General features: G+C 40.5%; 1 protein-coding gene across 1 annotated transcript in view; it reads right to left on the bottom strand.

Moving 5' to 3' along the window:
- Positions 1-1,933: 1,933 nt before the first annotated feature.
- Positions 1,934-27,593, bottom strand: part of TAB3 (TGF-beta activated kinase 1 (MAP3K7) binding protein 3) — a 60,046-nt gene continuing 34,386 nt past the window's right edge. The window contains exons 3-8 of the mRNA XM_088454192.1: positions 23,012-24,419; positions 21,286-21,446; positions 19,208-19,301; positions 9,285-9,374; positions 7,246-7,353; positions 1,934-3,548 (exon numbers count right to left, since the gene is read on the bottom strand). Of these exons, the coding sequence (XP_088310318.1) occupies positions 3,409-3,548; positions 7,246-7,353; positions 9,285-9,374; positions 19,208-19,301; positions 21,286-21,446; positions 23,012-24,419 (2,001 nt within the window). The 3' untranslated portion in view covers positions 1,934-3,408. The remainder of the gene's footprint in view (positions 3,549-7,245; positions 7,354-9,284; positions 9,375-19,207; positions 19,302-21,285; positions 21,447-23,011; positions 24,420-27,593) is intronic.

The following is a 27,593-nucleotide window of genomic DNA, read 5'->3' as shown; positions in this document are numbered from 1 at the left end:
AGATGTCAGTCACCCCTCATGGTTCCATCTCTCTTAGGGGTATATTTACTAAGGTGCGGGTTTATAGAAGAGGATATGTTGCCAATAGGAACCAATCAGATTCTAGCTATTTTCTAGAAGGTGCTAGATAAATGTTAAGTAGAATCTGATTGGTTGCTATTGGCAACATCTCTATTTCTAAATAGCCCATAACATTCATTCTAGCACCCTGCATGTAATCAATGAGGGCATATTTTTATTTTGAAGTGCAAAATTTAATACACGGCGTATCGCTACAGCTAAAGTAGTAATAGTGATACATCACGTCTAAAACGTTGACCATCACAATGAAAATATTCCATTGATTATGTGTAGGGTGCTAGAATGCCCACTATCTCTGATAGCTCTTCTGATACTTTGTCACAATGAGGTATCACAAATATATTCCACTGACTTCTTATCTTATGTCACCTATTTGTCGATGGCATCCCTTCAAGTGCTCCATCCTTATTGGCAACTTCTAAACCTGCAGGGCCTTTGCCTATTGCAGTTTACGATGAGTGTAAAGACATGGGAGGGAATCTTTGACCAACCTGCCACAACAAGGCGTATACTTTTTATTTCCGGGAAATTCCACTTTGAGTGGAAACCATCTTAGTTTCAGCATACTGATCCTAGCTGGGACAGTTCTATGCTCTGACCCCAAATTAGAAACCCAAAACCATGTGTGTCATAAAGAGCTTTTCAATGGTCGCTGATCCTTTTGCGTCACCAGAGTATTATTGTAGAATAGGCACTGTAAGTGCAGTGCATTCTTACGAATCCTCAAAAATAAAGTAGACATACTTAATTCTCATAGCTCATTTACACAATGTGCTGGCAAAATGGATAAGAACACAACATAGAATTAAGCCTTAGATGTGCATTTTCATGTGGTGAGCTTTTACCAATAAAATCTATTGTGCTGGCATTGCTTTAATACATGAGAAAAAGTGTGCACTGTATTAGAACATTTTAAATGCAGGGTTAAAATTTTAAGAGCACAATGATGTGAATGGCAAAATGCGCTCTTATTTGTTCTATTTGAATATACTTTAGTGAACAAGCATTAAAAGCTATTTACAACACAACAGTGTGAATAACCCCTAAGAATAACGACCGAGTGAAAGCTTAATTGTAGTTAGTAACACACACAAGGGCAGATGTATTAAGCTCTGGAAAGTCATAAATTGGAGAGTGATAAATGACCAGCCACTCAGCTCCTAAAGTGTCATGTTACAGGCTGTGTTTGAAAAACAGAGAGAGAACACTAAATGATGCCTTTAGAATCACAAATGTTTGTCATCTACGGCACACAAAGAGCAATATTATTAAAAATTGCTGCACGGGAAAATGGAAGCCTCAATAAGATTCTAATGGTTTGATTTCTAGAATATAAGAACTGAAGAATGTGTCTTATTGGTTGTTATGGGATAGAGTCCTTTTCTACACTGGCCAAAATGTTGCCCCCAAGATTTCCAAAATGTCCTTTAGGGTTTTCAGAATATTACTCATTTGTGCACAGAAATCAATCACAATATGCTGTTTTTCCATGTAAGCAAAAATACATAAAGTCAATGGGCTGCCGCGTGTAGCCCTCTGGACCAAAACAAGTGCCTCTCTTTGTAGAGATTTTGATATCAGTGAGCACAGTGGCAGATTTGTTAGCTACTGGAGTGACCACTCTCGTGCGCATTTCATAATGTGTTGTGATGCTCCTCTGCAAATGTCCTTTCAGGACCACTGGTAAGGGTCAGAAAAAAATGTATAGTTCTTATACGGCATCACTTTTAGATGTCAGAACACATTGGACGGATGCAACCTCTATGGGATTGGTCAAACTTATAGCTTCTCAAAAGCATATAGTGTTCTTAACACACAACAAAATTATACAGTTGTTAAAACTCAGGTGTGGTGTTTTCACAAAACAATTGGGTGCTTTATTTTTTTTCAGCCACTTGCAGGATGCAAACCAATCACCTTTACAATACAGGAATTTAGATGCATTAAAGTACCAGAATTATTTTTTTTTTCAACCATATATTCTTCTCAAATTTGTCATGTATTTTGTTCTAACAAAAAAAAAAAAAAAGAAAAACACATTATAAATATTACCTTAAAAAATATGCAGTGCACAGCATTTTAAATCTGCCTTCACTTTTAGCAGACTTGATAACAATGTGCAAATAATACAGCTATTTTGACTCTGGCGTTTTATTTTAATTAAAGTCAAGTGGGTCCATTGAGGGCACAAAGTACCTTCTGTGCTGTAAACATCAAGCATTTTGTCTTAACTTGGGAAGCTGGACAGCAGGGTAGAGAGAGAGAGAGGACTAACTGAGAAGTGGGTACAAAAAACAAAGGAGAAAAACACAATGTGCGCGCACAGGCACACATACACACACATTCACACACAGGGCTGCAAAAGTCCACTTATTTGTGAAATATCACAATTAAGCAAACAGATAAATAATGCTGTCCTATACACAGAAGAATGGTGGACTATATTGTTTTTACTCCTAACTGGCGATAAATATATATATTACTGTATACATCTCTAATAAGGAGCGCACCAAAGTAAATCAGTATTTTGGCATAGGAGCCGTGAAACCTTACTAGGTAATCATACAAGAGGGTCACATTTAATGTGCCTATCAGCTTTTGGGAATCACTTCAATAGGAATACGGACTGAATACATGCACTAATATATCCATCTTCAGCTTGTTATATATTAAAGGTGTGACCATAAACAGTAGTTTAATGATAGAGCTTGCTGGACACAACACAAACAAAAAAGGACTGCATTATCACATCAGATAATGTGATCTAAAAAGGTAAGGCTACAACCTCAATATTTCACCAGCAACATATTATAACAGCATTTTTCATTTCATATGGACTTAATTACCCTGAAGAAAGCAGCAATTACTTCTCTCTGAATATGCTTCATAAGATAGTTTTATACAACAACACCTGCTCCCCACCAAAAAGTCTTCATTCAGTAGGACACTTCTGGGAAGCAGAAATATTTTATTTTTGTTCATGTCAACTGTCTTCCACTTCATTAATCCAAATAATTGGTCTGCAAAACTGTGACCCTTGTGCCCCTCCACAGCATTCTGTCTTCTGGAGAAGAAACCAAATGACCAGCATTTTGAAACCTCCATCATTCAGGCACAAATTTGCAGAGAGGGGTTTTCAAGATCACCAACAGGGCTGTCCTGTCATTGATTAGTCTCACGAGTGACCAACACATTTCCAACTGCAGCAATGAAGTTAGGCTCAGCTTGCGGCTACATCTGAGTTGAGTAAGGTCCCTTACTTTCTCTCGCATGCTAGATAGTATCTGTATAAAAACTTCAAGCAAAGTAAAGCAGCTGGCAGTGAACTCAAGTGAACCGAGGCATCTCACACTGCTCACAGCGGTTTAGTGCTGGGTGATTGAGAAAAGTACAGCTATTGCAGTTCCATGGAGACCCTTCAAAATCTTCATCTCTTGCTGGTCTCTGGCCGGATCTGTGCCGTTGAGCTGGGGAAAAAACAAATACATTTTGATCAAAGTAGCCTACCTAATTTATCACATTCCCCGATGGCTAAGCATATCATAGAAACCGCAGTAACTGATTTTGGCCTATTGAGAGCTATAGCTACCTCTCCTGTCCTGACACTCAGCTGGATTAACAATAATGTGGAAGTGGCAAGATATTTAATCATGCCATAATCTGTGTATTCCGTTAGTCATTTGAAAACCACAACATAATACTGTGTTTGCTCAACACATGGTTTTGCAATGTAGTTTGTATTACAAATTAGTACTTTGCTGAAAACCGCTTGTGGCTGTCTGACACTGCCGCACACTGGGATCTCAGAAAATCCACAAACTGATACATTATGCATAAACCACATATATGTATGCATGAAAGTGTCAAACTGTATGGTAAAGAGTGGTTTGTAAGTCCCTGCACAAGTCATATAAAGTAAACCGTTACTTCTCATAGCTCAATTACACAATGTGCTGGCAAAATGGATAAGAACACAACATAGAATTAAGCCTTAGATGTGCATTTTCATGTGGTGAGCCTTTACCAATAAAATCTATTGTGCTGGCATTGCTTTAATACATGAGAAAAAGTGTGCACTGTATTAGAACATTTTAAATGCAGGGTTAAAATTTTAAGAGCACAATGATGTGAATGGCAAAATGCACTCTTATTTGTTCTATTTGAATATACTTTAGTGAACAAGTGTTAAATGCTATTTATAACACAACAGTGTGAATGACCCCTAAGAATAACGACCAAGTAAGAGCTAAATTGCATTGCAGTTAGTAATACACACAAGGGCAGATGTATTAAGCTCTGGAAAGTGATAAACTGGACAGTAATAAACCACCAGACACTCAGCTCCTAACTGTCATGTTACAGGCTGTGTTTGAAAAATGACAGTTAGTGGAGAATGCTAAAATAACAACCAATCAGCTCTCATCACTTTCCAGAGCTGAATACATCTGCTCCACATTCTCTTGAGGAAATCCCTCTGCTTCCGGCTATAACTCCACCCTATTTACATTAGATGTTGAGGTAACCCCAAATATGTAACACTAGTCTCAACTGATCATTAAAGGCTAATGTATAAAACTCCAACATAAAATGAGGCATGAGCATTTCGTAAGCTGGAAAAGTGCTAGCTTGTGACACAACCCTAAGGGGCCACTTCAATTACCAGCAATGTCAGAGACTGCTCAGAACGGTGGCACATCGCATCTGAGAGGGGAGGAGGAAAATGATGGTGCCCGACAGAGCAATTCAATTGTTGCTCCATTCGGGTGTGCATTGACAGGTCTATAAAGGTGGACAGCACGATACAGGGGAAAGCACTATACAGGGAGGCAATACTAAACAAGGGACAACACTATACAGAGGACAGGTCTATTAGGTGGACAATACCATAAAAGGGGGCAGCGCAGTTCAATAGGTGCTCCGTTTGGGCGTGTACAGCTGCCGGCGCGGACATTTCTATTAGCAGCCTCCCGAGCTGCCAAGCAGAAGTGACCCCTTTCAGCTGGGTCAAACAAGACTTTTCATTTTGACAAGCTGCCAACTAGTAATCTCATAAAGCCACTCGCAATGGAATCAGTCCCTAAGGGTGAAAATGTTGCACCAAAAGACGACTAAATTAATGCAGACATGTAAGATACGTAAAAGAGTGAAATTATTAGAAACTGTAACTCACAAGGCTATATATGCATTCATACATAAGGTTGTCTGCCTAAGTGAGCCTACACATATAGTGATGTTCTCACGATCAGCCGATGTGTACGATTTCCCTTGAAACTCTCCCCGGCAGCTCTGCACACGATTTGGTGTCCAATCTACATACGATGTCTCCTGCATCCAGACTTTCATAGGGCATTTCTTTCCTAGATTGTCAGATCTGCCCTATAGCACGGCAGATATGACGATGCGATGTGCGACCAACGGGGACGCGCATCGCGATCGTGAGTGGGGACTTACGATTTTGGCATATTTTACACGATTTGTCGTCACGATTCGTCGAAATTGGCTAAATCGCGTAAAATATCTCTATGTGTGTGGCCAGCTTAAATCGCTGTGTGTTAATTGTTTAAATGTCTATTTACTGTGTAGCTCTGTACAAATTACATGATTTAGTTATATTATTAATACTTTATAGTAGAAATGAGCGGTTCAGTTCTTTGTCAAATTAGCGTAAGTTCAGATTTATCTCATCGGCTAGCCAAAACACGAGAGCCGGATAGCCAATAAGATGCTCGTTTTCAGATCCAAAACTGCTCATCTCTACTTTATAGTAATCTGTATAAACTGACTGGTGGTCTGTCCCATCTCCATCTGTGAGAGCGACACACATGCTGCAATCGATAGGAGAGGATGACCATTTTACCAGCAAAAAGGGTAAGTATAGGGGACGGGCTAAGGTCACCTGGCATATGTTGGGTCCATATTACTAGTATATTATAAATTGTTCATACACTATATAATATTGTACTAGATCATATACAAAAGATAACAATATTGGAAGTGTTGATATACCTTAAAAGAAACTTTTTTCAGAAATGTGTTTCATCTAAAAAAAAAAAAAAGTCACCATGACCCTTTGTTAACTGAACTTTCCACTAAAGGTGGGTACGCATTAGACAATATGATCCAGCAAATCGGGCTGACATATTGTTCACATCAGCAAATGTGTACCCACTATGGACGACCCTACGTGGTCCGACATTTGATGAGCAACAAAATGCTACTGGTGAATGACATATCGTGCAGTGTCAAATGACCGCACAATATGTCGTCCAATGCATCATGGGTCAGCTGGGTACACACATCATGTAATGTGTACCCGGCTTTAGACAAGCGCAGTTTACCACCAGGTGTGATCTGACCGAAGAGTTTAGATTACAGTTATCCTTATTAGTGTTCATTCTAGCACCCTGCACCTGTCACAACCCTTGCACATCTTCTTTCCTGTCTGGGGTGTTGCTCTCAGCTCTGGTGCTTCTAGCAGAGAGCGATACCCCAGGCAGGAAGAGAGGAACTGCACGGGTTGTGACAGGTGCAGGGTGCTAGAATAAACACTACTTATGTTCTACAAATGCACAACTTCCCACTGTTCAAAAATATATATAAAAATAATATCCATTGCAAATATTATATGGGGAAAAAAAGTAAAAAGTTAAATTCTGGACCTAAGAGCCTTCTTCTACACACTTCACCTTGGCCCTAGAATACTTCCACCTTAAAGTGAAAAGTTTATAGAAAAAAAAAATAACCCAAATGTCAATGTTCTAGAGACTAGCAGCCTAAAATGCCATTATGACAAGGGCGGAGACGACATACAATTCTGCTGAGACCTAATCCAAACTGGTACTCCTCTGTGGGAGCAAAGTTTTTTCAGTTATTTCAACATGCAACAGCAGCACAGAGGCTGGGACCCCAACAGTCCTGTTAAACATGTACAAGGGGTAAGCGTACTTGTTAAAAAATTCCACCCAAAATGTGGAATTCTGCAAGATCCTCTGTAGAACAGGAAGAGGAGGTTATTTGTGCTTGGACTGAGTACAACTAGTACCTCATCTAATAGTTAAAGCCACAAATAGGTGTTTAAAACGCTCTGGCTGACCTATAAGTGTTAAATCAGGAGAACAACTGTTTATTAAAAAGTTTTGTAGGAATGAGTACATTAATACCTACCAACATCTCCGGCACCAGGGTTCGGGATTTCAGGAGGCTCTGCTTTTACTTTTGAGGTCACACTTATTCTTCTGGCTTTTCTTTCTCCCGATGAAGGATCGGAGGACTCTGACCAAACATAACAGAACAAAATTATAGCTTACATAACAAAACTTTTTTTTTTTTCCCCAAAATAAATACCTGAATATCTGATATATTTATAAAACAATGGAATCCCAAAGCAAACATTGTACTCATCCATACATAGAAAAATTGCATAGAAACAAGAATACCATGTTTTTGGCAAATAAAAAAAAAAAAAAAAAGGGGGAGTACAATTGTAGAATAAGAGAAATTTCTATATTTTGATACCAATCTTCTCCTCTGTGTTTCAGATGTTGTTCAGGCCTGGGAACGGGATGCGGTCATAATCCAGACCATGGGGATTCCGGCATTCAGAGTCAGAATACGCCAGGATCCCGAAGGTAAGTACTGGGGTTAGGGGGGAGGGTTACGCAGTAAGAGGGGAGCATCGGGTTTAGGGTGCGTGGTGGGGGAGGTTAGGTTCAGGCACCGGGGAGGGAGGTGTAGGGTTAGGATACGGACCGACAGGTGACAGCTGCGATCAAAAGTGCCGGCTTCCCGTACCCAACCCCTGGGAACAAGCACATACTGTGGGATTGCTATGTGGCCCATGAGTCATGGAAATATTACATAACCTCTCAGATCCTCCATAAAGCTTAAAAGATATTTCAATGATACCAAAGAATAGACCAGGTTTGGTCAATGGCTTATTGACTAGTTGTGTTTAATTGAAGAAGTATCTTCCCTAGAGTACAGAGTCCACTAAAATGCATGTTAGAGTTAATCAACGAGAAGAACTTGTTTGTATGGTACTGTAGGGTACTTTTTAAACATAAAGTTTAGATTTATGTACACCTATACTTTAAAATATTTTCTATATAGACACTACTAGTCAAATATTTTTCCAGTTTTTATGTGTGCAGTTTGCGGTTTCAATGTACTCATGTAAAGCATTAAACAAACAACTAGAGATAAAAATTAAATAATAGAATACATTTGTTTGGCATTCTTTCTACAATGATGGAGTTTGATGGCGTTTAAGTCTGGAGACTGTACTGGCCATTTCATGATTTGAAACCTACAGTCTTGGTCTTGTTCTCATAGGTAGATCTGACTAGAGATGAGCGGGTTTGGATTAGTTCGGATTTCCACACCAATTTCGGATTTTTCCCGCCAAAAAACGGGACTCAGAAAGACGCAAAACTTAATTTTTCATGGACAATCATCATCTTTCCTGGACTTTTGGCTAGGAATGAGGATTGTCCATGAAAGAAGACATTTTGCCTCTTTCTAAGTCCCATTTTTTTGCGGGAAAAATACGAACTTTGCGTGGAAATCGGAACCCACTCATCTCTAGTTCTGACATGGAAGGAAGCATTCTTTTGGTCATTATCTTGCTGTAGGATGAACAGTTGACCAACTAGTTGTTTACCAGTGAGCATTGTATGTAGTTGCAAAATGCTTAAGTGATACATGGGTGGCATTGTGTTCTGTTATAAAGTTAAAGTATTCTATACATACATTTATATACTATACACAATTACATATATTATTTATAAGTAAATATATTTGGTCTTGGAGATCATTATCACCAGAGAGGGCAGGCTGGCATTTCATACCCCCACACTAGGCAAATATCTGTACTTCTTATCATTTCACTGTATTTAAGAGGCCAATTTAGGAGCATATACAGCTACTAGGTACAATACCTACACCTTGTGCTTCAGAAGGGAAAATGTAGATTAGTTTTCTGAGAGGTGCAAGACCTAGACTAACTCTAAAATGAAGTATAAAGAGATGTAGCATTTACACTGCACGCAATAAAAAAATTGCATGTGCACCATTTTCAGTGCAGCATAGTGCACTTAGCTTCAAATTCTGCACTTAGGCCAAAGTTCTACTAAGCTTGCCCCATTTTATTTTTCTCCACAGTATAGCTGCGCCAACGTCACCCAGTGAGGCAATGTTAGAGTTACCTTTTTTACATGTGTTGGGAGGTACAGCAGGACCAGAAGCTATGTTATCATAGAAGTTGCTCATTGCTTTCACATCAAGCTTCCCCATACCTATAAAAACAAATTCGGCATCAATACTTCAAGCAAGAGGAGGAAATGTACATTCAGAAGTCTGTGCACTGTGCTCTATCAAAAACAAAAATGTAAATAAGTTGTTGAAATGTTAAGCAATTACAATGATCTGTGATCTTAATTCTCATTTAGTCAATTGAATTGATGTGGTTGCCAGTAGAGGGTGGGCTACAGAAAAAGAAAATCTAGGCATTAAAATAAAAATAAATGGCAAAAAAGAAAAAAACAAATTTAAATCATACATTCCCTTTCCCACATTGTGCAGGTGTTGAGGTCGAGTAGTCACGCTGAGGAAATGCTATTTTCCCTCACTAAATTTAAGCCATCATTAGCTAGTGTCAGGAGTGCTGGAGGGGAGTGGTCTAACACTACAGAACTCCAATAATTGTGGGGTAGAGTGATATTAAAAAGACATACAATGCAAACCTTCATTTAAATAAGTGTTTGCTAGACTTTTAAATGCACCTTCAAATGTATTATTTAACGTGGTGCATGCCATTAAAAATGATCTACGCAACACAACTTAACACAATAACGCAAATTGAAAGGGCAGAGTAAAGGGGCACATCCACTAGCAGACCTCAAAACAACTGCACGATTACGACATTGTAGTTGTGCAGTCGTTTGTCAGTCTGTGATGAGCCTGCACTGAACGAGCAGTCGTTCAGTGCAGGCACATCAATCATCCCCTAAAACATGCTCAACCTGACGTTATCGTCAGGTTGTCCAGCATGTTTGTTTGCTCGATGATAGATGTCTACGACCAGTGGGAGCACGCATCGCTGGACATTTTAATGAACGATTTGCGAACGATTAATGAACTATTTTGTTATATTGTTCATTTTAATTGTGTAATGGATGTGCGCCTTGAGTATATAAAATTATAAAAATTATGCACTTGTCTTATGAAATCATAATTAACAAATGTCTATTACATTTTACAAAGCATAATTACAATCCTACTTTAGCACATTTCTCTAAGAACACATTGGCATTTGTACATATTGGTGACACTTCCTTCTAAGCTACATTTTGTAATTCTAAATGAAACCTTACTCATAGGAGATGTTGTGCAGCAATGACAAACCTCAGCAATAGATTCAATTTTATGCATGTTTAAGATCCAGCATCACGTTTAGGTGTTAATCACCTAGGCAAAGGACTAGAGGCAAGTGGGCCAATTACCATAACACAAATAGATTTTTCAAGGGATTTCCTGTACAAAAAAGTTAAACTTGAAAAAGCACACATTTCTTGTAAATTCATGTTCAGTTTGGAAAATTTAAGATTTACTAAAAGATAAAATGAACAAAAAAAAAAAATGCCTATATTACATTTACTAAACATTTGTGAGGGTGACCTATTAAGTATTTACATGGATAAGTATTTAAAGAGATTATAGGAGCAGATGTATTAGGTTCTGGAAAGTGATAAAGTGGAGAGTGAAAGATTACCATCCACTCAGCTCCTAACTTCCATGTTACAGGCTGTGGGCCATATTCAATTAGCGGCGAAAACTACAGTTTTTTGCCCCAAAAAAATGACAAATTTCGCCAAAAAACAGGTGAAAACGGCAACAGGCAAAAAAAAAACTAGAGAAAAGTTTTTCCATCCCAGACCAGGAGAAAAATAAATGCAAAATCCATAATTTTGGCTAAAAATGTGGGGATTTCTTTCAGAGCTCATTGGACATCCCCACTAATGATAAATTACCGAATTTTTTTTCGTAAAGTTGCATACTTTGGTGAAAAAAACAACCGCACAAATTTTGGGCAAAAAAAAAAAAATTGTTGAAAATGGTTTTAAAGTATTGGGTCTGATTTTTCAGGGGGCGGGATGGATGCGTCAAGTGTTTTAAACATCGCACGCTGTCGCAGCAGGAGGGGTTTTTTTACGTTTTTTTAAATTGCGTTTTTATCACATGAAAATATACTTGCACCGTTTTTAACGTACCCCCAATTTACGTGGAACAGTCATTTCCTGGAAAAAAAATACCTTTCTATCAACAATTTTTTTGTTTCGCCCAAAGTGTATGCGGTCGTTTTTCGCCAAAGTATGCAACTTACATTTTTTTTTCTGGTAATTTATCATTAGGGGGGTATCCAAAGGGTTCTGAAAGAAATCCCTACATTTTTAGCCAAAATGGGGATTTTGCATTTTTTTTCTCCTGGTCTGGCCTGGAGAAAACTTTTCTCCAGTTTTTTTTTTGCCTGTTGCCGTTTTCATCCATTCGTCGAAAATTTTGTCGGTTTAAAAAAAAAACTGCCATTTTCGCCGCTAATTGAATACGGCCCTGTTTGAAAAGTGACAGTTAGCAGCTGATTGGTTGGTACTTTATAACTCTCCCCTTTATCACTTTCCAGATCTTAATGCATCTGCCACAATATTCCAAAAATAGTAACAAAAACATGCATATGAAATAGATATAAATAAATGTGAATATACAGGTAGTGGACAACAAATGATAACACCAATAAAAAAAAAGTCACTTATTAGAGTGTTGGGCCATTACTGCCTGTATGTTCAATGACATTAAATCTTTCATTGTCCAGAATTGTGTAGGATGAATTCAGCAGCATTCTTCCACAAGAAAGTCACTAAAGTGATTGATTGTTATGGCTTTGTTCTAGAATATCCTATAAACGCTTTACTTGGCTCAGAACTGGTGACAGAAGACCTTAAAGTATGGATAACATCAGGCTTATCCATGGGGGCTATTCAGTTCAGCGCGATGTTGAATAGCGCCGGGAAGGAATTCCCAGGGCTATTGAATTAATTGTGCTGTTAAGTTAGACTACAGGATTTCTGCTCGCACCTTCCTGAGATGCAAGCAAAAATCCGAGTTAAGTGTCGGCCTCGATATTGTTTTCTGCTCACACTACAGGCCACATTTGTCTGAATTGTTCTGCACTTCCAAATTTAGTTTAAAAAAAAATGAAAGTAGTTTTTATTTTTAGAATTGGCTCTAGTTCTTGAGATAATGGATACCCTTGAGTAATAGGGAACTTAGCCATAACAAGCGCATATGGGAATATACTGGAACATTCTAGAAAGTGAGACACGAATATTCTAGGTGTTCACTCTGCGATCATTCTAGAATATTTCCCCTCCATATAGAAGTGATCGGCCACTCAAACAGCAGTCAGTGGACAGTGGTCTATTTGGTTTTAATAGATACACGGAGAAAAAACACATGTCAAATTTGGAATTGGCACCACAAAGTTACCCCAAGACCGGTGTAATATGACTGGCAATAAAATGAGTGTTGATCAGTGTAAGCATCCTTGAGTATGCGTTTACTCCCACGGTTGAGCTTTGTTGATGATGTTTGCCCCCTCCAAGTTCCATTCCAACATTATTTTAGATATCCATATAGGTTTATAAGTGCTCCAGTAAATGCAGCCTAACTGATAAACAATCAATGACAGTACGCCATACCATCATTTGTTCACTCTCTTAGATACGGTTACATATAAAACTTTAGCAATTTCATCGTCTTGGTCACTGAACCTGCCAAATGCGTGCACACAATCACCTCTCCTTGAGTGAATGAGGTCTCCTATTGCAGCTATAATTATATAGACAACCAGGGCCGTACTGATGCGGTTTGCTTAAATTATATATAACCCACACCAGAGTGGTAGCACTTACCCAGGTGTTTCAAATTTGTGTCCACTCCATGAATATCAAATAAATAAAAGGTTTATATATTTAATCAATGTTAATGTAAAAGTAATCCACAGTAACAAAAGTAACATGTACGATGTGATAATCCCTTATGTTAGCTTTAATCTTACATCTATCATTGATTGATCCGCATTTATAGATTTGATTGTGCTTTAATAGATTTTGCCTAATGAGATTGTACATTGTTGTCCTAAACACTTATGAACATGAGTCTTGTATTTGATGAGGGACATTCATTTCTTCTATACATTCATGCTCTTGTGCACCATATATATTATAAGTAAGAAGTGTCTAACATTTATTCCAATTGTATTAGATATCAGTACATCACACAATTAAAATACATGTTCTAAAACGTGGCTATTAATCAGGTCAGCATGGACACAAGGAAAAGAACAAGAAGAAAGGCTAACATTAGAAAAGATCTGCTTATGAATGCAACAATTCACCCATACACCGAAAGTAATGTTTGGACCCAGATGGACCTTAATTAAATCATATATTGAAATGTTGTCATGTTCCCTCCTATGCCACTCACACCAGTACACCCTCACAATGGTCTTAGGGCCTGATTCAGACCTGCTCACGAGCGCATATCGCTCGCATGCGGGTCGATGGTCAGACAGTGCGCATGCGCGAGCCCCGGAGCGAGCGAGAACCACTCGCTCCGGGGCTCGCTACAAAACGGGGCGGCTGTCGATGTTGATCGACAGCTCGCCACATTTTGTCGGCGGGGAGGATGGGGTGGCTGGATAAATGGAGGCGTTCCCGAAGGATTACCTGCCATTTGTGGGCGGCCCTACTGACATCATTCGTGATGTCAGTAGTGAACTTCCTGCTCTATTAGAGCAGAAAGTTCACTGGGGCTTGCGGGAACCGAGACCCTACCACAAGGGTCTCGTCGCTAGCCCAATGGTCACGATAATCGCGACCATCGCCAGGCCGCTCGCAATGCGAGCAGCATGGAGGCGGATTTTGTTTTATTTAAATCCGCCCTGATTTAGAGCGAGCGCCTCTGAATCAGGCCCTTAGTCCTCACTCTGAACCACACTTTCATTTCTTATTTCAGATGGGCTCTTTTCTCACTAGATCAGGGGTTCTCAACTCCAATCCTTAAGTATCCCCAACAAGTCCTGTTTTGAATAATAATAAAAAAAAATTGTCACCGCGAACCACAAATGAGGGCCGTATTCAATTAGTTTCGCCTCCGCGAAAAAGTTACGCCTACCCAACTTTTTGCCTACATCGCGTGTTTTGGATGCAAAAACTTATCATGCGCGTCCCCACTGTTCACCCTATTCAATTACTAACCAGGCGAAAATGGAAAGTGGCAAATGTAAAACAGGCGAAAAGTACTGTTAGAATAGGGGAAATCAGTCTGAACCCCCAAAAAGATGCACTAAAATTGGGGATCAATGTAGAAGTGTTCCACAAGCCCTAATAAAACTATTTGGGGTACTGCAGTTGTTTAAATTCCTTTTTATTAGCGTCATTGTAAAAGTGGTGAAGAATAGCATTAACACGATTTTTTGGTGAAAATAAGTAGTCCAGTCAAATTTAGGGTACTTGAAAATGGGTGCTAGCATCTTTTAAAATCTCAAAAGTGAAGTTTAAAAAAACGTGAAAAACGGACTTGTTGCATGCCCCTGCAATTCCAAAAACATCTGACCCATCCTTGCAGACCCCTAAGAAGGCTATTCGGTAGTTTTTATGCTTGTCCCCATACTTTTTACTTTTTCGCCCCCAAAAAGAATGTACTTTTTTGGGGGGGGGGTTTTACATTTTTTTCCCCTGGATTTTTTTGACAGTTGTCCTTTAGGGGACTGTCCCAAGGGTTCTGAATAGTTTCCCCACGTTTGCACCCCAAAATAAAAATGTTGCACTTCTTTTCTCTCGCTATTCTTAGGCAATCTTTTTTTTTCGCCTATTACATTGTACTGACTTTCCGCGTAGGCGAAAACCGTCTGGAATTGAATTTGGAGATAAGTTCCGACCACACGAAAAGCCCTGATCAGCGATACTTTTCCATGGAAAACAGCTTTTCGCTTCTAATTGAATACGGCCCTAAGTTGGCTACACAAGCTGCAATCCAGTGCCAAGTGACAGTCTCACAGTCCTATTTGATGTCCAAAATGGCTGAGATTCATTTGTTCAAAGCGAAGGTTAAGCAGCCATATCATTTTGAAAGACTAACCAGCAGCGGCTCCTGCCCTCTTACCTGAGGCGGGCTGCCGCTGCTACTGGTCTGGCCAGCAAGGGAGCAGAAGTCGGGTCCGGTGCATGAGCGGCGGTGGTGCAGCGCATAACACCAACTTCTGGGGACTGCATTGGTTGCAGCCCCGAGAAGCCCTGTAGGGCTGCCTGAAAGGCAGAGCAGCAGCTTCCACTGGAAGCCACTCTCTGCTAATCGCAGCCCGAACTTGGAAGTCCCAGTGGGAGGAGGGATCTTTCCCTGGGACTGCCTGTCCTGTGCGTGACTGGCAGGTGGCACTTCCAATGGGAAGCCACCTCCAGTCACATTGAAGCCAGTGCAGTCACGAACTGCAACTGGCTCACTGAAGTAGCGGATTTTGCTTGGGGGCTGCAGCCCGGCAGCCCCTAGGTAAAATCCACCACTGGACACTAACGTCAATTAAGATAAATATCGTTTACATTGATTAATATTTATATTAAAACTAGCAACTTGCCCTGGCTTTGCACGGGAGCTTTTTCAACTTGCCACAGTCCTCTGCATTTCATAACAACCTATGTCATGTCACCCCAATCCCTGCATCTCACCAGTATCACCACAACCCCACGGCTGCTTCCCTACAACTGGTTGGGGCCCGGCCACTGACATGTGCTGGGAAACGCAGGAGGAACATGAATGAGAGATTTGTTTTGCAGCTAGCATAAGCAATATCAGTAGTAATTTCCGGGGCTGTGGCACCTGCCACACCCCTCCCCAGCTGGCAAACATGGCGATGAGCAATGTCCTCTTTGCACAATGTACCCCGTCAGCCAATCAGCGGCAGCGCTCACTGTAGAGCGCCCGCTGATTGGCTCCGGCAACTGACAGTTCCCACGTGGGTGAGTCAGCCCACGTGGGAACTGTCAGTTGCCGGAGCCAATCAGCGGGCGCTCTACAGTGAGCGCGGCCGCTGATTCGCTGACGGAACTGCACTGCCCCGTGAAGTGCCGGTAGCTGCCATTCGGGATACAGATAGCTGTGTTGCGTGGATCGGCCAAATGCTTTTTTTGGGGTTTTTTTTAAATCCCATGGATTACTGCGGAGACCAGCGCTGGATGTAGGCGAGTATGAAACCTTCCTTACAGGGCCAAGTTTTAAGGATTTCTACTGGAGAAGGGGACAGAAACTTCTGGTATAGGTAAGTATGTGTGAATGGGTAGGTGTATGTAATAAACTTATACTGGGCACGGTGTGTGTGTGTTTTGTCTTTTTTTAACTATTTATTTTACAGTGAAATTACAGGTGCCGCATGTCTGCTGGCACTTGTAGTTCCACAAGTGCAAAATGGCAGGCATGCTGGCACTTATAGTTCCACTGTAAGGTAGTGTTACATTATTTGGCCCCCCTATTACCCCCATACCCACCAAGCAAGGGGTATGGGGAAGAGCCCCAGGCTTCAGCGTAAGCCTGTGGTGCTCGGGAGAGGGGGGACCCTTTTTTGGGGGGGTCCCCGACTCCCCGAGATCACCGGCTTGCGCTGACCTACTTGGGATGTAATGCTTTGGACCTGGAGCGCCGGTGACTGGGTCTCCGGGCTGTGGCATTACACCCCGGTCGGTTGGGTCTGGTGCTGGTCTTAAATATAGGGGGTACCCCAAGTCGTTTTTGCCCCCTATATTTAAAACCAGCACTAGTCCCTTCAGCCTGGTGTTGGTTTCTAAAATACGGTGGAACCCTACACATTTTGTTCCCCGTATTTTTAGAAACCACCGCTGGCTGGCAAGCCTGGGGCTGGTTTGGCTTTTGGGGGGGGACCTTGTGTCATTTTTTTTTCTACATTTTTACACATTTTTTTTTACAGGTTAACAAAAACGGGAATTTTCAGAAAATATTCTAGGGACCCCCCCTAATGTCGTCTAGACATGGGGGATCACTATGGGTACCCCCATTTTTAACTCCTGAAGGAAATCGGGGTTTCTAATAGCCGCGGCAAGTGCATAAATGCGACTTTGAAGAAAGTGGTGCAGAAGAGCATTTAGAATTTTTTTTGGGGGAAAAATAAATATGCCCAGCAAATTTGGGGTACTTGAAAATGGGGGTGAGCATATTTTAAAGTTGCTAAAGAGACTTGAAAAAATAGTGAAAAACCCACTTGCGCAAGGAGCTGCAATGAAAAAAACACCTGGGGCATACTTGGGGAACCCCCCAGAGTCAAGTTCGCTATTTTTTAACTTTGTTCCAACATTTTTTTTTTTTTGGCCCCCAAATTCAAAGTGCTTTTTTTTGGGGTGTCCCGATTTTTTTTTTGACACAGATCGTTTCCAGGGGTCATTCTGAAGGGTGCAGGCTATTTTTTTTAAGCCTGCACCCCTAAACTCCAATTCTGCACGTTTTTTCACCACCTATTCAATGGTGAAAAGTTATCCCCGTTTTTTTTCAAAGACTTTTCGAACCTGCGAAAAGTCTTTGAAATTGAATACAGTGTAAAAGCAAAACCTGCGTTAATGACGTCATAGGTGCGAAAACATCGCAAAAACTGAGTTTTCGCTCCCATATTGAATTCCCCCAATAGAGTAGTATGTACATTGGACAGAGATGCATTTTCGGAGAAACTAAACCCTAGTCTAGTCTAATCTATATAAACCCTAAATGTCCTTCATCTGAGGACTGAGATACAGAAAAGATGCAGTGCCCAGAATTGACATAAGAAATTTCGTCTGGACCTGAAGCTCCCTGATGTAACATTAGAATCTCGCTCTGGATTAAGCTTTCATTAATACACTGGTATACCTGACCTATTAATTATATAGTCAACTGATGTCAAAGTAGTAGAACTGAATGCTTCTCTTCTACAATATTTATCCATTAGAGCCAAAGTGCAATATTATGGAGGATCATTTTGGTTTAACTCTGCCCTGTTAGCTTGGCAGTAAAGACTGCACACATGAGCTGACTGCATTTGCCAGCAAGCTCAATAATGATCCTATTGATTTAAGAAGGATCAGTATTGAGTGTTTTGTTCATTTTAGGATCACAATGCGGTCATCAATAGTCCCAAGGTGTATTGCTTGGCTTCACTCATAGCGAATGATTCAATTAGGCTTACCCTGAGAGTAAGTGCACGCATGTGCGGCACTTATAGCAGCCCTGCACACACAGATTTTTGATCACAACGTACAAATAGCTGCAAGTCTGGAGAGAGATCAGGGTGAGCTGAGGGCACTTTGCCCCATCGCACCTAATTACATCGATCCAATATAGACCAAAATGGAGTTTTTATGAATTGAATAAATGCCAAGACTGAAGTATCTATGTCTTGGTGTAGAAATAAAAGTAATTTGTCTGCCATGCCCTTATTTTACACAGTTTCAGCATTCTCTGGTCACATACACACTGGAAGCAACTGACACTTTCAACCTGACATTGCCACACTACTGCTCCCTAACCACGTTCCCAATCATTATACCCTGAAGAGAAACCGGAAACTGCAATGAGAAATAAAGACACAAATCAAAGATCTGTACTCACATGGACACATGTCAAATTAGCCCACGTAGCAACCCCCAACTGGTATAAGTATATTTATGTGGTCATACTTACCAAATTTATATGCCAACACAAATTCACCCTAGGATATAAATGTTACCAATTCATGACATGCAGTCTCCGCTGATTTTCTTCCATGTGTATAGAGCAATTTGCAAGAATGTCATATTATATTATATATACTCATACAGTATGTACACACATACCCACCCATTTAAACCAGTAATAACCTATAGTTTGATAGAAAAGACAAATGATTTTAAATTAGTAAACATAAATAAAGATACAGAACGTGCAACTTTGTTATTAAAATGTTTCTCTTGCTCTCATCAATTACTCTGAACTGTATTTTTCAGTGTTATTAATTGCCGTTATATGATCAATGCCATGTAAGAACTTCAATTTCTACCTCTTGACTGAAGCAGGTCAACTTCTTTCAGTGTACAATCTATATTTATTTGGAGCTGCCTATTTAGGCTCCTCAATCTGGTCATCTCTTCTGGCTGAGAAGACAGATAAAAATGAAAAAATGCAGCAAAAAAGTTAATTACAGAACCACTACAAATAAATCATGTGTAGTTACTTAATGTAAAAGGATTCTGATCAACTTCCATACAACAAATATGAAATAGCCTAGTTTCAGAAACCTTAGAGATATAAGGAACAATGTGCAGCACAAGCAACTAACTAACTACTGCCGGAACATGCTCAGTTACTGTGCTGCACACACAACGTCCCAATCCATTTTATTCCTAAATGCATGTTCTGCCCATCTCTAGCTAGTGAGAGAGAGTAACCGATATATAGAACAAAACTATCTTAAAGAGGAAAAAACCCACAACATTACACGGCTAGAAATATATGATCTGCGCTCCTGACAGGTAGTGTGAGGAGTGATAGGTGCTGCAGACAAAGGGGGTTGTAAACCTATAATTATTTGCACAAACATACAGTGCTAAAAAGTCTACCAGATGTGTATGTGTTGTGCAAAATTGCTGGCTATTAAATAAAATGTATTGGAGAGACACACACGTACAGATGTTTGCAGATGCAAACAGGTTAGGTACTTATAGCTCCTTTGGAGATGTAGTTGCATGCTGATAAAACATTTACATTCCTTTGGGGGCCAGAATACTTTTCTTGCCCTGTCAGTCACAAGTTTGTGCAGTTCTGTATAAGTTACTGCTTCCAGCTCCCTCTCGGGATTACTGCTGCTGTGAAATACACCATGGTCAGTGGAATCCAAGAAGACCTAACAGTACCGAAGCCCACAGTTGTCAAAATTGTATCTACCCAACGTGTTTCATTCATGGATGGACTTTGACAAGCAAACTTGTTAAGTGCTTTGTTAGGTAGAAGAAGGGATTGGACTCCTTATACCAAATTAATACTAAATTAATTTATTAAAAAAATAAATAGTTATTTTAAAAGTGCAATTCTGCATTAGTAAAAGATCTAGGTTGATGGCCGGTTTTCATGCTATAAATCCATTTGACTTCAGCTTTAGAGATGAGTTCTATTCAATTCCTACCTTCCTAATTCCTTTCTAGCTGAATCATTATGAATTTGAACAGTTTTTAAATGTCTTTCTATTTTCCCTATATAATGGAAGCCACAAGAGCATACTAGCATATATTCAATTCCCTCTCTGTTGCAGTTTAGGGAGCCATTAATACTAAAGTCTCTTCCTGTTACTATGGAAATTACATTCTGGATTAATTGCTATTTTTGCCCATGTACAGTATTACGAAGTAATTATTTTTTTGCACACAATCATTTGTAATAGAATGTAGCTGCTTGTAAGTGTGTATTTAAAGTTCCTTGCCTTTTTATAGAAGATGGTAGGCTTCTCCATGAGAATCCATTTGAATTCCTTGTATGTGCCAGTGACTGTAAACACTTTATTTCAACACAAAAATACATCCACAACACAAAGGAGATATGAACCCTTAGGGGCAAGGCAATGCCTGGCCACACACGAATCGACCAATTACAGTAGCCCCAGCATTGCAAATTCTCCTGTGCACCTCTGTGGGGTGTGAGTTAGAACGGTACATATATGGGTGTCCAACAAATTTTATATTCATACCAAAGAAACTTGCACAACATATAGACATACTACAGATAGAAATGAATTAGCACTTTATTTGAATGAATATTTAGGAGTTTACTACAATGCTAGACTTGCCTTTAGTTATAGGCAAGGCAAAACAAATATTGGGCAACAGTGAGGGAATTTTATGCTTACTTCAGTGTAATTCAGATATACTGTAGGAGGGGTAATTCAATTAGCGGTGATGGCCGTGAAGAATGTCAGGCCAACCAACATCCATCACACACTTTCCTTTGTACCCCCATAGTAGTACGCAGGAAGATGTGCAATGTCAGGGTAACATAATTATCTTTGATGTACGCAGCTGCACATCGCCGAGAATTGTATTGCCTCCATAGATGGAAATAGTGCAAGAGACCTAGTAGGCAACTTACAGTTGGGATCGATGTTGTACAGTTCACTCTTCTGAGGCGTCTTTGCATCAGATCATGCTCCATTCCATTCACTTCTGCTTTCAGCTTCTCCAGTCCCTCTTTTTCAAATTTAAGTTCTTTTGCAAGTCTTTCCATTCTTGCACGTTGGTGCAATAATAAGGCTAGAAATAATGTATTGGTTCAAAGTTGGCACTGTAGTCTACAAGCCATTGCAATCATAAAGGAATGGCGTTCTTCATTCACAAAGCTTTATATAAGCTACTACTTTTACCTTCTGACAAACAATGAAAGGAAAGCGCATGGTCAAGATACAGGACGATAAGTACTACAAAAATAAGTGAGAAATCGGCTGTACATGAGCACAAAAAGATTCTTTATTTTTCATCCGTTATATTAGAAAAGTTGTATTTTCAGATTTCATACAGTCTCTCATTAAAAAAAACAACAACAAAAAAAAAAAACTTACATTTTGGAGATTATACCCAAAACAATTAGTTTACGATATGTTATTTACCATCATTTCATTATCCCTATACTAGCAACTAATGTTTTTTTTTTTGTTCTTCTGCTCAATTAATAATTCAATATCATCGTTTATTGGTCTACTGTAACACAAGGCAATATGCAAAAGCAAAAATTATTTTGTCTACAGTGAGGCTCGCGTTAAAGAAGGGAGAATAGCAAAATATTTAAACTGTGTAAAATTAAATGTAATCTTTGTACTGTATCTATTTGAACATGAGATAACATATAGTTTGAACTGGTACATGTAGTCATCTCCTTTCAGCATTGTACAATAGCATTAGGTGTCACTTCCAGTATCGCTGCTCATGAAGATCTTTTAGCCACGGACTAAGTCCCAACAAAGCAGTATACTCACAGAAACAATTTATACTCAAAAAGAATAGAATGAAATGTGTTTTAAAATCAATACGCAAACAAACTGTCAGCCAGAAATGCTGCTACCAGTTTAAGAAATGCTACCAGTAATGCCTAACAAATGTCTGCCTCCCTCTGACAATCTGATTAAACCTATTTTTGCATCTCTGAAGCTCTAGTTTGAAATGCACTCTCACTTCTTCACTATGCACATCCATGTCAATGCAATCTTAAATCCAAAGCATTTTCCTACAAACATTACAACAGGCAATCAAGAACAAGCTAATGTGAAAGAGTCTGGACAATAATACATACCTTTTAAAGCCAATGAAGCTACCCCTTTCTTACATATTGTAAATCATATTTATTTTCAGTATGTGCATACTTGCATTACAAACATAATCCCATACGGATTACGGATTAAGCAGAGTACATACTTCTGACTCATAGGAAACATTTTCACAGTATCATAGAAACGTGAAGCCCATTTCTTTAGCAGATATTGCCGTCTCATATCAATATAATTTACATTCTTAAATTGTCTTCCATTTTAGAATTTGAAAGCTTTTAAAATTTAAAAATATTTGCAATACAAGCACAATTCTAATGGTGTTAACACAAGGTTTCATAAATCAGGTGAATCATTACAGAAAACAAAAAAACGGTCATACTAATTTATGTACATCTGGCTGGATAGTTTAAAAAGCTACTGAATGCAAAAACATGATATTTTTTTCCCCACTACATTCAAGTGCCACAAAAGAGCAAATTACAAACAATGTTTTACAGCTATACAAATTTTATAAATTCAGATCAACTTTCTTAAAAAGCAAAAAATAAATAGTACCTTGGGTGTATGCGTAATCATCCGAGCCAGAACTGGAACTTCGATGGAATTTGTGAATTCCCTTTTCCACACCTGTTATTGGCATTAATGAAATAGGTTGTATGGGTTCTGGAGCTCCAGGATGCTGCTCCTGGTCCACAATATTTAAAAGGTTTTCAGTGGGGGCCCGGGCAACAGTAATTTTAAAAACAGTTGGGTTAGGTGGGGACATCAATAAATGGGGAGATGGGGATGGAGCACCAGTGGTGGCTGGTGGTTGTGTGTAAGTTATATATAATGGGTTACCACCATATGGAGTCTTTGGCTGGCCAGGTATCACCCTCGAAGGAGAACCTGACCGTGCATTTGAGGAATATGCAGAATGTGGACTCCGTTGGGAAGATTGATTATTTATTGGTGAAGGACTTCTATTCATAGCAGTTCCTGGTCTTTGTGGTGATTCCACTGTAATTTCAATCTTGTTCATAGAAGCCTTGCTCATGCTAGGTCCATAAGGAAGATAGGATACAGAATGGCCACTTGGCTTTGGATAAGGAGGTGGAGCTTGCGGATAAGAATGAGGTGAAGCTGTTGAGGGATTAGGTTGCATAAAAACATGTGAGGTCTGGTGGCTTAGTTGATTAGGTTGTATTTGATGCTGTGGTGAGCTATAAGGAGACGTACACTGAGATGTAGGAGGGGAACGAAAAGCAGACTGTGGAAGCTGAGACTGCTTTGGAGAATATGGCGGAGTTTGGTAAGTTTGAGGATATACAGGAAGAGGACAAGGGCTATAGTTATTGAGAGGAACTGGAGAAGACTGTGACCAAGGCGTGTTCTGAGGAGTCTGCCTGCCTGGAGAATTTTGTGATGACTGTCTTATGTAAATAGAATTTGGAGTCCCATAGGGATTGCCTTGAACTTGAGGAAGAATCTGCAAAGCTCTTGGCACATTGTGAGCAGAAGGTATATTTTGTGACACAGTTACAGTTATAGGATTTGTAGTATAGCGAGGTATGTGCATATATGTTGGCAAAGAAGCTTGCATAGCTGATGTATTAACACCGTGCTGTTGAAGGGGCATTGGGGGTGGAGTTGGCGAGTTTCGACTCTGGTCATTCAAGAAAAATGGATTGTAATTCTGCGCCACAACTGCTGGGGCAGAATGGGGCTCTTGAACCACACATATAAGCTTGCCAGAAGTGCGCTGTGGATCAATGTGCCCATCACTTGAGCTATGAACTAGAGGACGTCCATTCACCTGTGTTCCATCTCCTCCATGGAAATTGGTGCCTGGATTGATACCAAGGTTAATGTGCAAAAGATTGCTGTTTGATCTATTGTCCTCTGGGTTGTGACCCTCCATATAAAGGTACTTGCAGCTTTCTTGTGTCAGAGCTCTGCAGCAAGCCTCAATGTTGCTGTTGTTCTTCAATTGAAAAAAAAACAAAAAACAAAATTAGAAATACCTAATATAGAGCCTGGATTAGGATTTTTTACTCTGTTGATCAGAGGGAGGCAATTCTGAAAGACATGCATTGCAAGTGCAATCTGGGTTAGCATTATGCAAACGTAATGGATTTATTTCAAAGCAGATATTGACAAATAATTGATAATCGTGAATTTAATAAGTTTTTCTTAGAAGGCAACTCTAGGTCAGGATTTGCTGCAAGGTATAAGTATACAGTACAACGTACATTTGTCTTGATCCGTCTAAGACATACTTGCCAACTCTTCCTCATTGTCAGGGAGACTCCCTGAAATAGCAGCAATCTCCCTGTCTCCCTGAAAAGTCTACCAATCTCCCTCATTTCCCCTTACCCACATTATGACACTTGTATAAAATAAAAAATAGAGATATATACATTCAAATGGGATCATTAGAATAATTTCCCTGCATTGGTTATAAGGCACAATGATCCATATGGCTACATGTATTTTCAACAAATAGATCTTACTAATTGCTTTGGGGCTCATTTACATGTGGATGTAAATCAATTTTATGACACGCCTCTCAGATGTAGCAGTACACGCCCACTTTACCGCTGCGCTCATAGGTGCTGCTTTCACAATCTCCCTGAAATGCTTTTTCAAAAGTAGGCAAGTATGGTCTAAGAAGAAACTCAGCAATTAAAAACCACTTGGTAATGTACAAAGGTACTGCAGGATTTATTACATAAAGCAACACAGAGAGTTCTGGTATTCTAGGAAAGCGCTAATGTGATTGCAATACCAATTCCAGTCACATTATGAGTAGCCTTCAATAGCACCAACTTTTATGACCAGATGAAGAAAAATGTTTTTTTTTTGTATCTCTACCGCCCACATCTTATTTGTTCCCACTGTAGGGTTCATATGAAATGTTAAGAGGAAAATTAATGGTTAGTTGGAAAACATTCAAAACAAGACATGTGACACGTGGAATCGCACAAGTGTCGAACATGCTTCTTAACTTTGGCAAAATTAATTTTGGAAACTTTGTGAAGTCTCAACCCACATGTTTATTAGTCCTGATCTAGGCCCCTTAGTGACTTTAAGTTATCTTCTTTATCAATAACCATGAGAGGTCACTAAAGCAAGACAGTTCCCCCTTTTCATGTAATCCCTACTTGCATGTAAAGCTGCATACACATGGAACGATATTGTGAACGATATGAACTGCCCTTTCATGTGTTACATATACAGGTTAGTGGAATGAAGTAATATTATTTATATAGGTAGGGGCATAAGAAATGAAAGCACACCTATGGTTAAGAAGATGTGTTGGTGTCGGGAAAAACTTATCTTGCGGGTCTCATTCTATTTGCCCTGGTAGAAATAGAAGAGCGTGAAAAGCTCCCTGTAATGCAGAGGATATGGAATAGTTTGGGGCTGGGGGAGTTCGTCATGAACATGGATAATATGAATTATAAAACACCACCATTAGTTGGAGGCCTCGAAGCTCATAGGCCAGGGCCACCATCAAGGGGGGACCGCCGGTGGCACCCACCTATAATTAAATTGATAAATACAGGGCCGCGGGCGGCATGTCCATTATGGTGCCAGCCGCGAACTGGCCAGAGCTCGCGGGATGGCAGCCTATTAGAAGCGGCTGCTCCTGATTGGCTGCCGGTCAGCGAGCTGTGATTGGCTCGCAGCAGGTACCATAGTTGAAATGCCGTCACCAATGTAACACTGCTGTCAGAGCCACCCAGGCTCTCTCGGCACTGATGCTGGTTGGCTGGCTGTGCTGGCGCAGCAAGTTGAAGAAATTCCACAGGTACACTAGCCCTGTGCTCCCCCCCAGTCCAGCCAGCCGTCCCTTTCCTGTCCCCCCCCCTTTTCAGCCATTCTTCCCTGCCCAGTGCTTTCCTTCTTAGTCCAGCTAACCTTCCCTGTCTCCCTCCTAGTCCTGCCAGCCTTCCCGTCCAGCCTGCCAGCCTTCTCTACACTGTGTTTCCCCCACTAATCCAGGAAGCCTTTATATTATAAAATCAGAAATCAACATTGCTTTAAAGCATTTTTTTACTGGCTTTTTAAACAAATTGGTGTACCAACCCCTGGTGTAGCTCCACCCACCTGTGCCATGCCCTCCCCCCCTACCCTGTGGGGGCCCTGTCTATTTTGTCAGTCCTGGGCCCCATAATTTCTGATGGCAGCCCTGCCATAGGCACAGTGCACACAGTGACTGATAGAAAGGCCAGTCCTGGCAGCAGCACACATTATTGGGGCAGCCTAATCATTGATTCTAATTAGCAATAAACGTTATGGGGTAATCATCACAGAAATACGCCAGCACCATGTTGTAAACAACATCAGAATTGTAAGGGAGTGTAAGCAAACAGCTCTTACTCCCCTACAATATCTGAAATAATATATAGGGTTTGTTCTGCATATACCAGTTGTGGAACCGGTATGAAATACCGCCGGGTGCATGGCCGGCGGTTCGATTCCCGGCAGCGGCAGCCCAACCGCGCTGGAAATCCTGATCGTCCTCAGTAAGTAATAACTAACCTAACCCCCCTAACCCTCCTTAGGGGTGCCTAACCCTAACCTCCCCCCTGTAAGTGCCTAACCCTAATCCCCCCTGTAAGTGCCTAACCCCCCACCCCTTCCCCGCTGCCTAACCCTAATCCCCCCTGTAAGTGCCTAACCCCCCCCCTTCCCCGCTGCCTAACCCTAATCCCCCCTGTAAGTGCCTAACCCCCCCCTTCCCCGCTGCCTTTCCCTAACCCTCCCGGGGGGGGTTCCTAACCCTAACCCTCCCGGGGGGGGGGGTGCCTAACACTAACCCTTCCGGGGGGGTGCCTAACCCTAAGTCCCCCCCGGGTGCGCTAAACCTAACCCTCCTCCCCCGCGGCTGTCCGCTCGGAGCGCCCAGCGTTGGGAAAATGACAGGCGTCTAGATATAGACGCCTGTCATTTAACCCACGCCGGGATAAAGCAGTCGGGAAGCCGGCTGTCGGGATCACGTCAGCCGGTTTCCCGATTGCATCCCCCAGTGTCACCTTCTTACATGATGCTTTCCTAAGTCTGCAAATTAGGCAAATGAGTAGGTTTATGTAGACCTTATTAATACAATTATTTGGTTACATATATCACTTTTAATGTTGGACTTTATAGT

This window comes from Taudactylus pleione, unplaced genomic scaffold (assembly GCF_031769625.1).
Source record: "Taudactylus pleione unplaced genomic scaffold, aTauple2 ptg000609l, whole genome shotgun sequence".
NCBI classification, from domain to species: domain Eukaryota; kingdom Metazoa; phylum Chordata; class Amphibia; order Anura; family Myobatrachidae; genus Taudactylus; species Taudactylus pleione.
The sequence above is the reverse complement of the archived record's forward strand: the minus strand, read 5'-3'. Positions and strand labels throughout refer to the sequence as shown.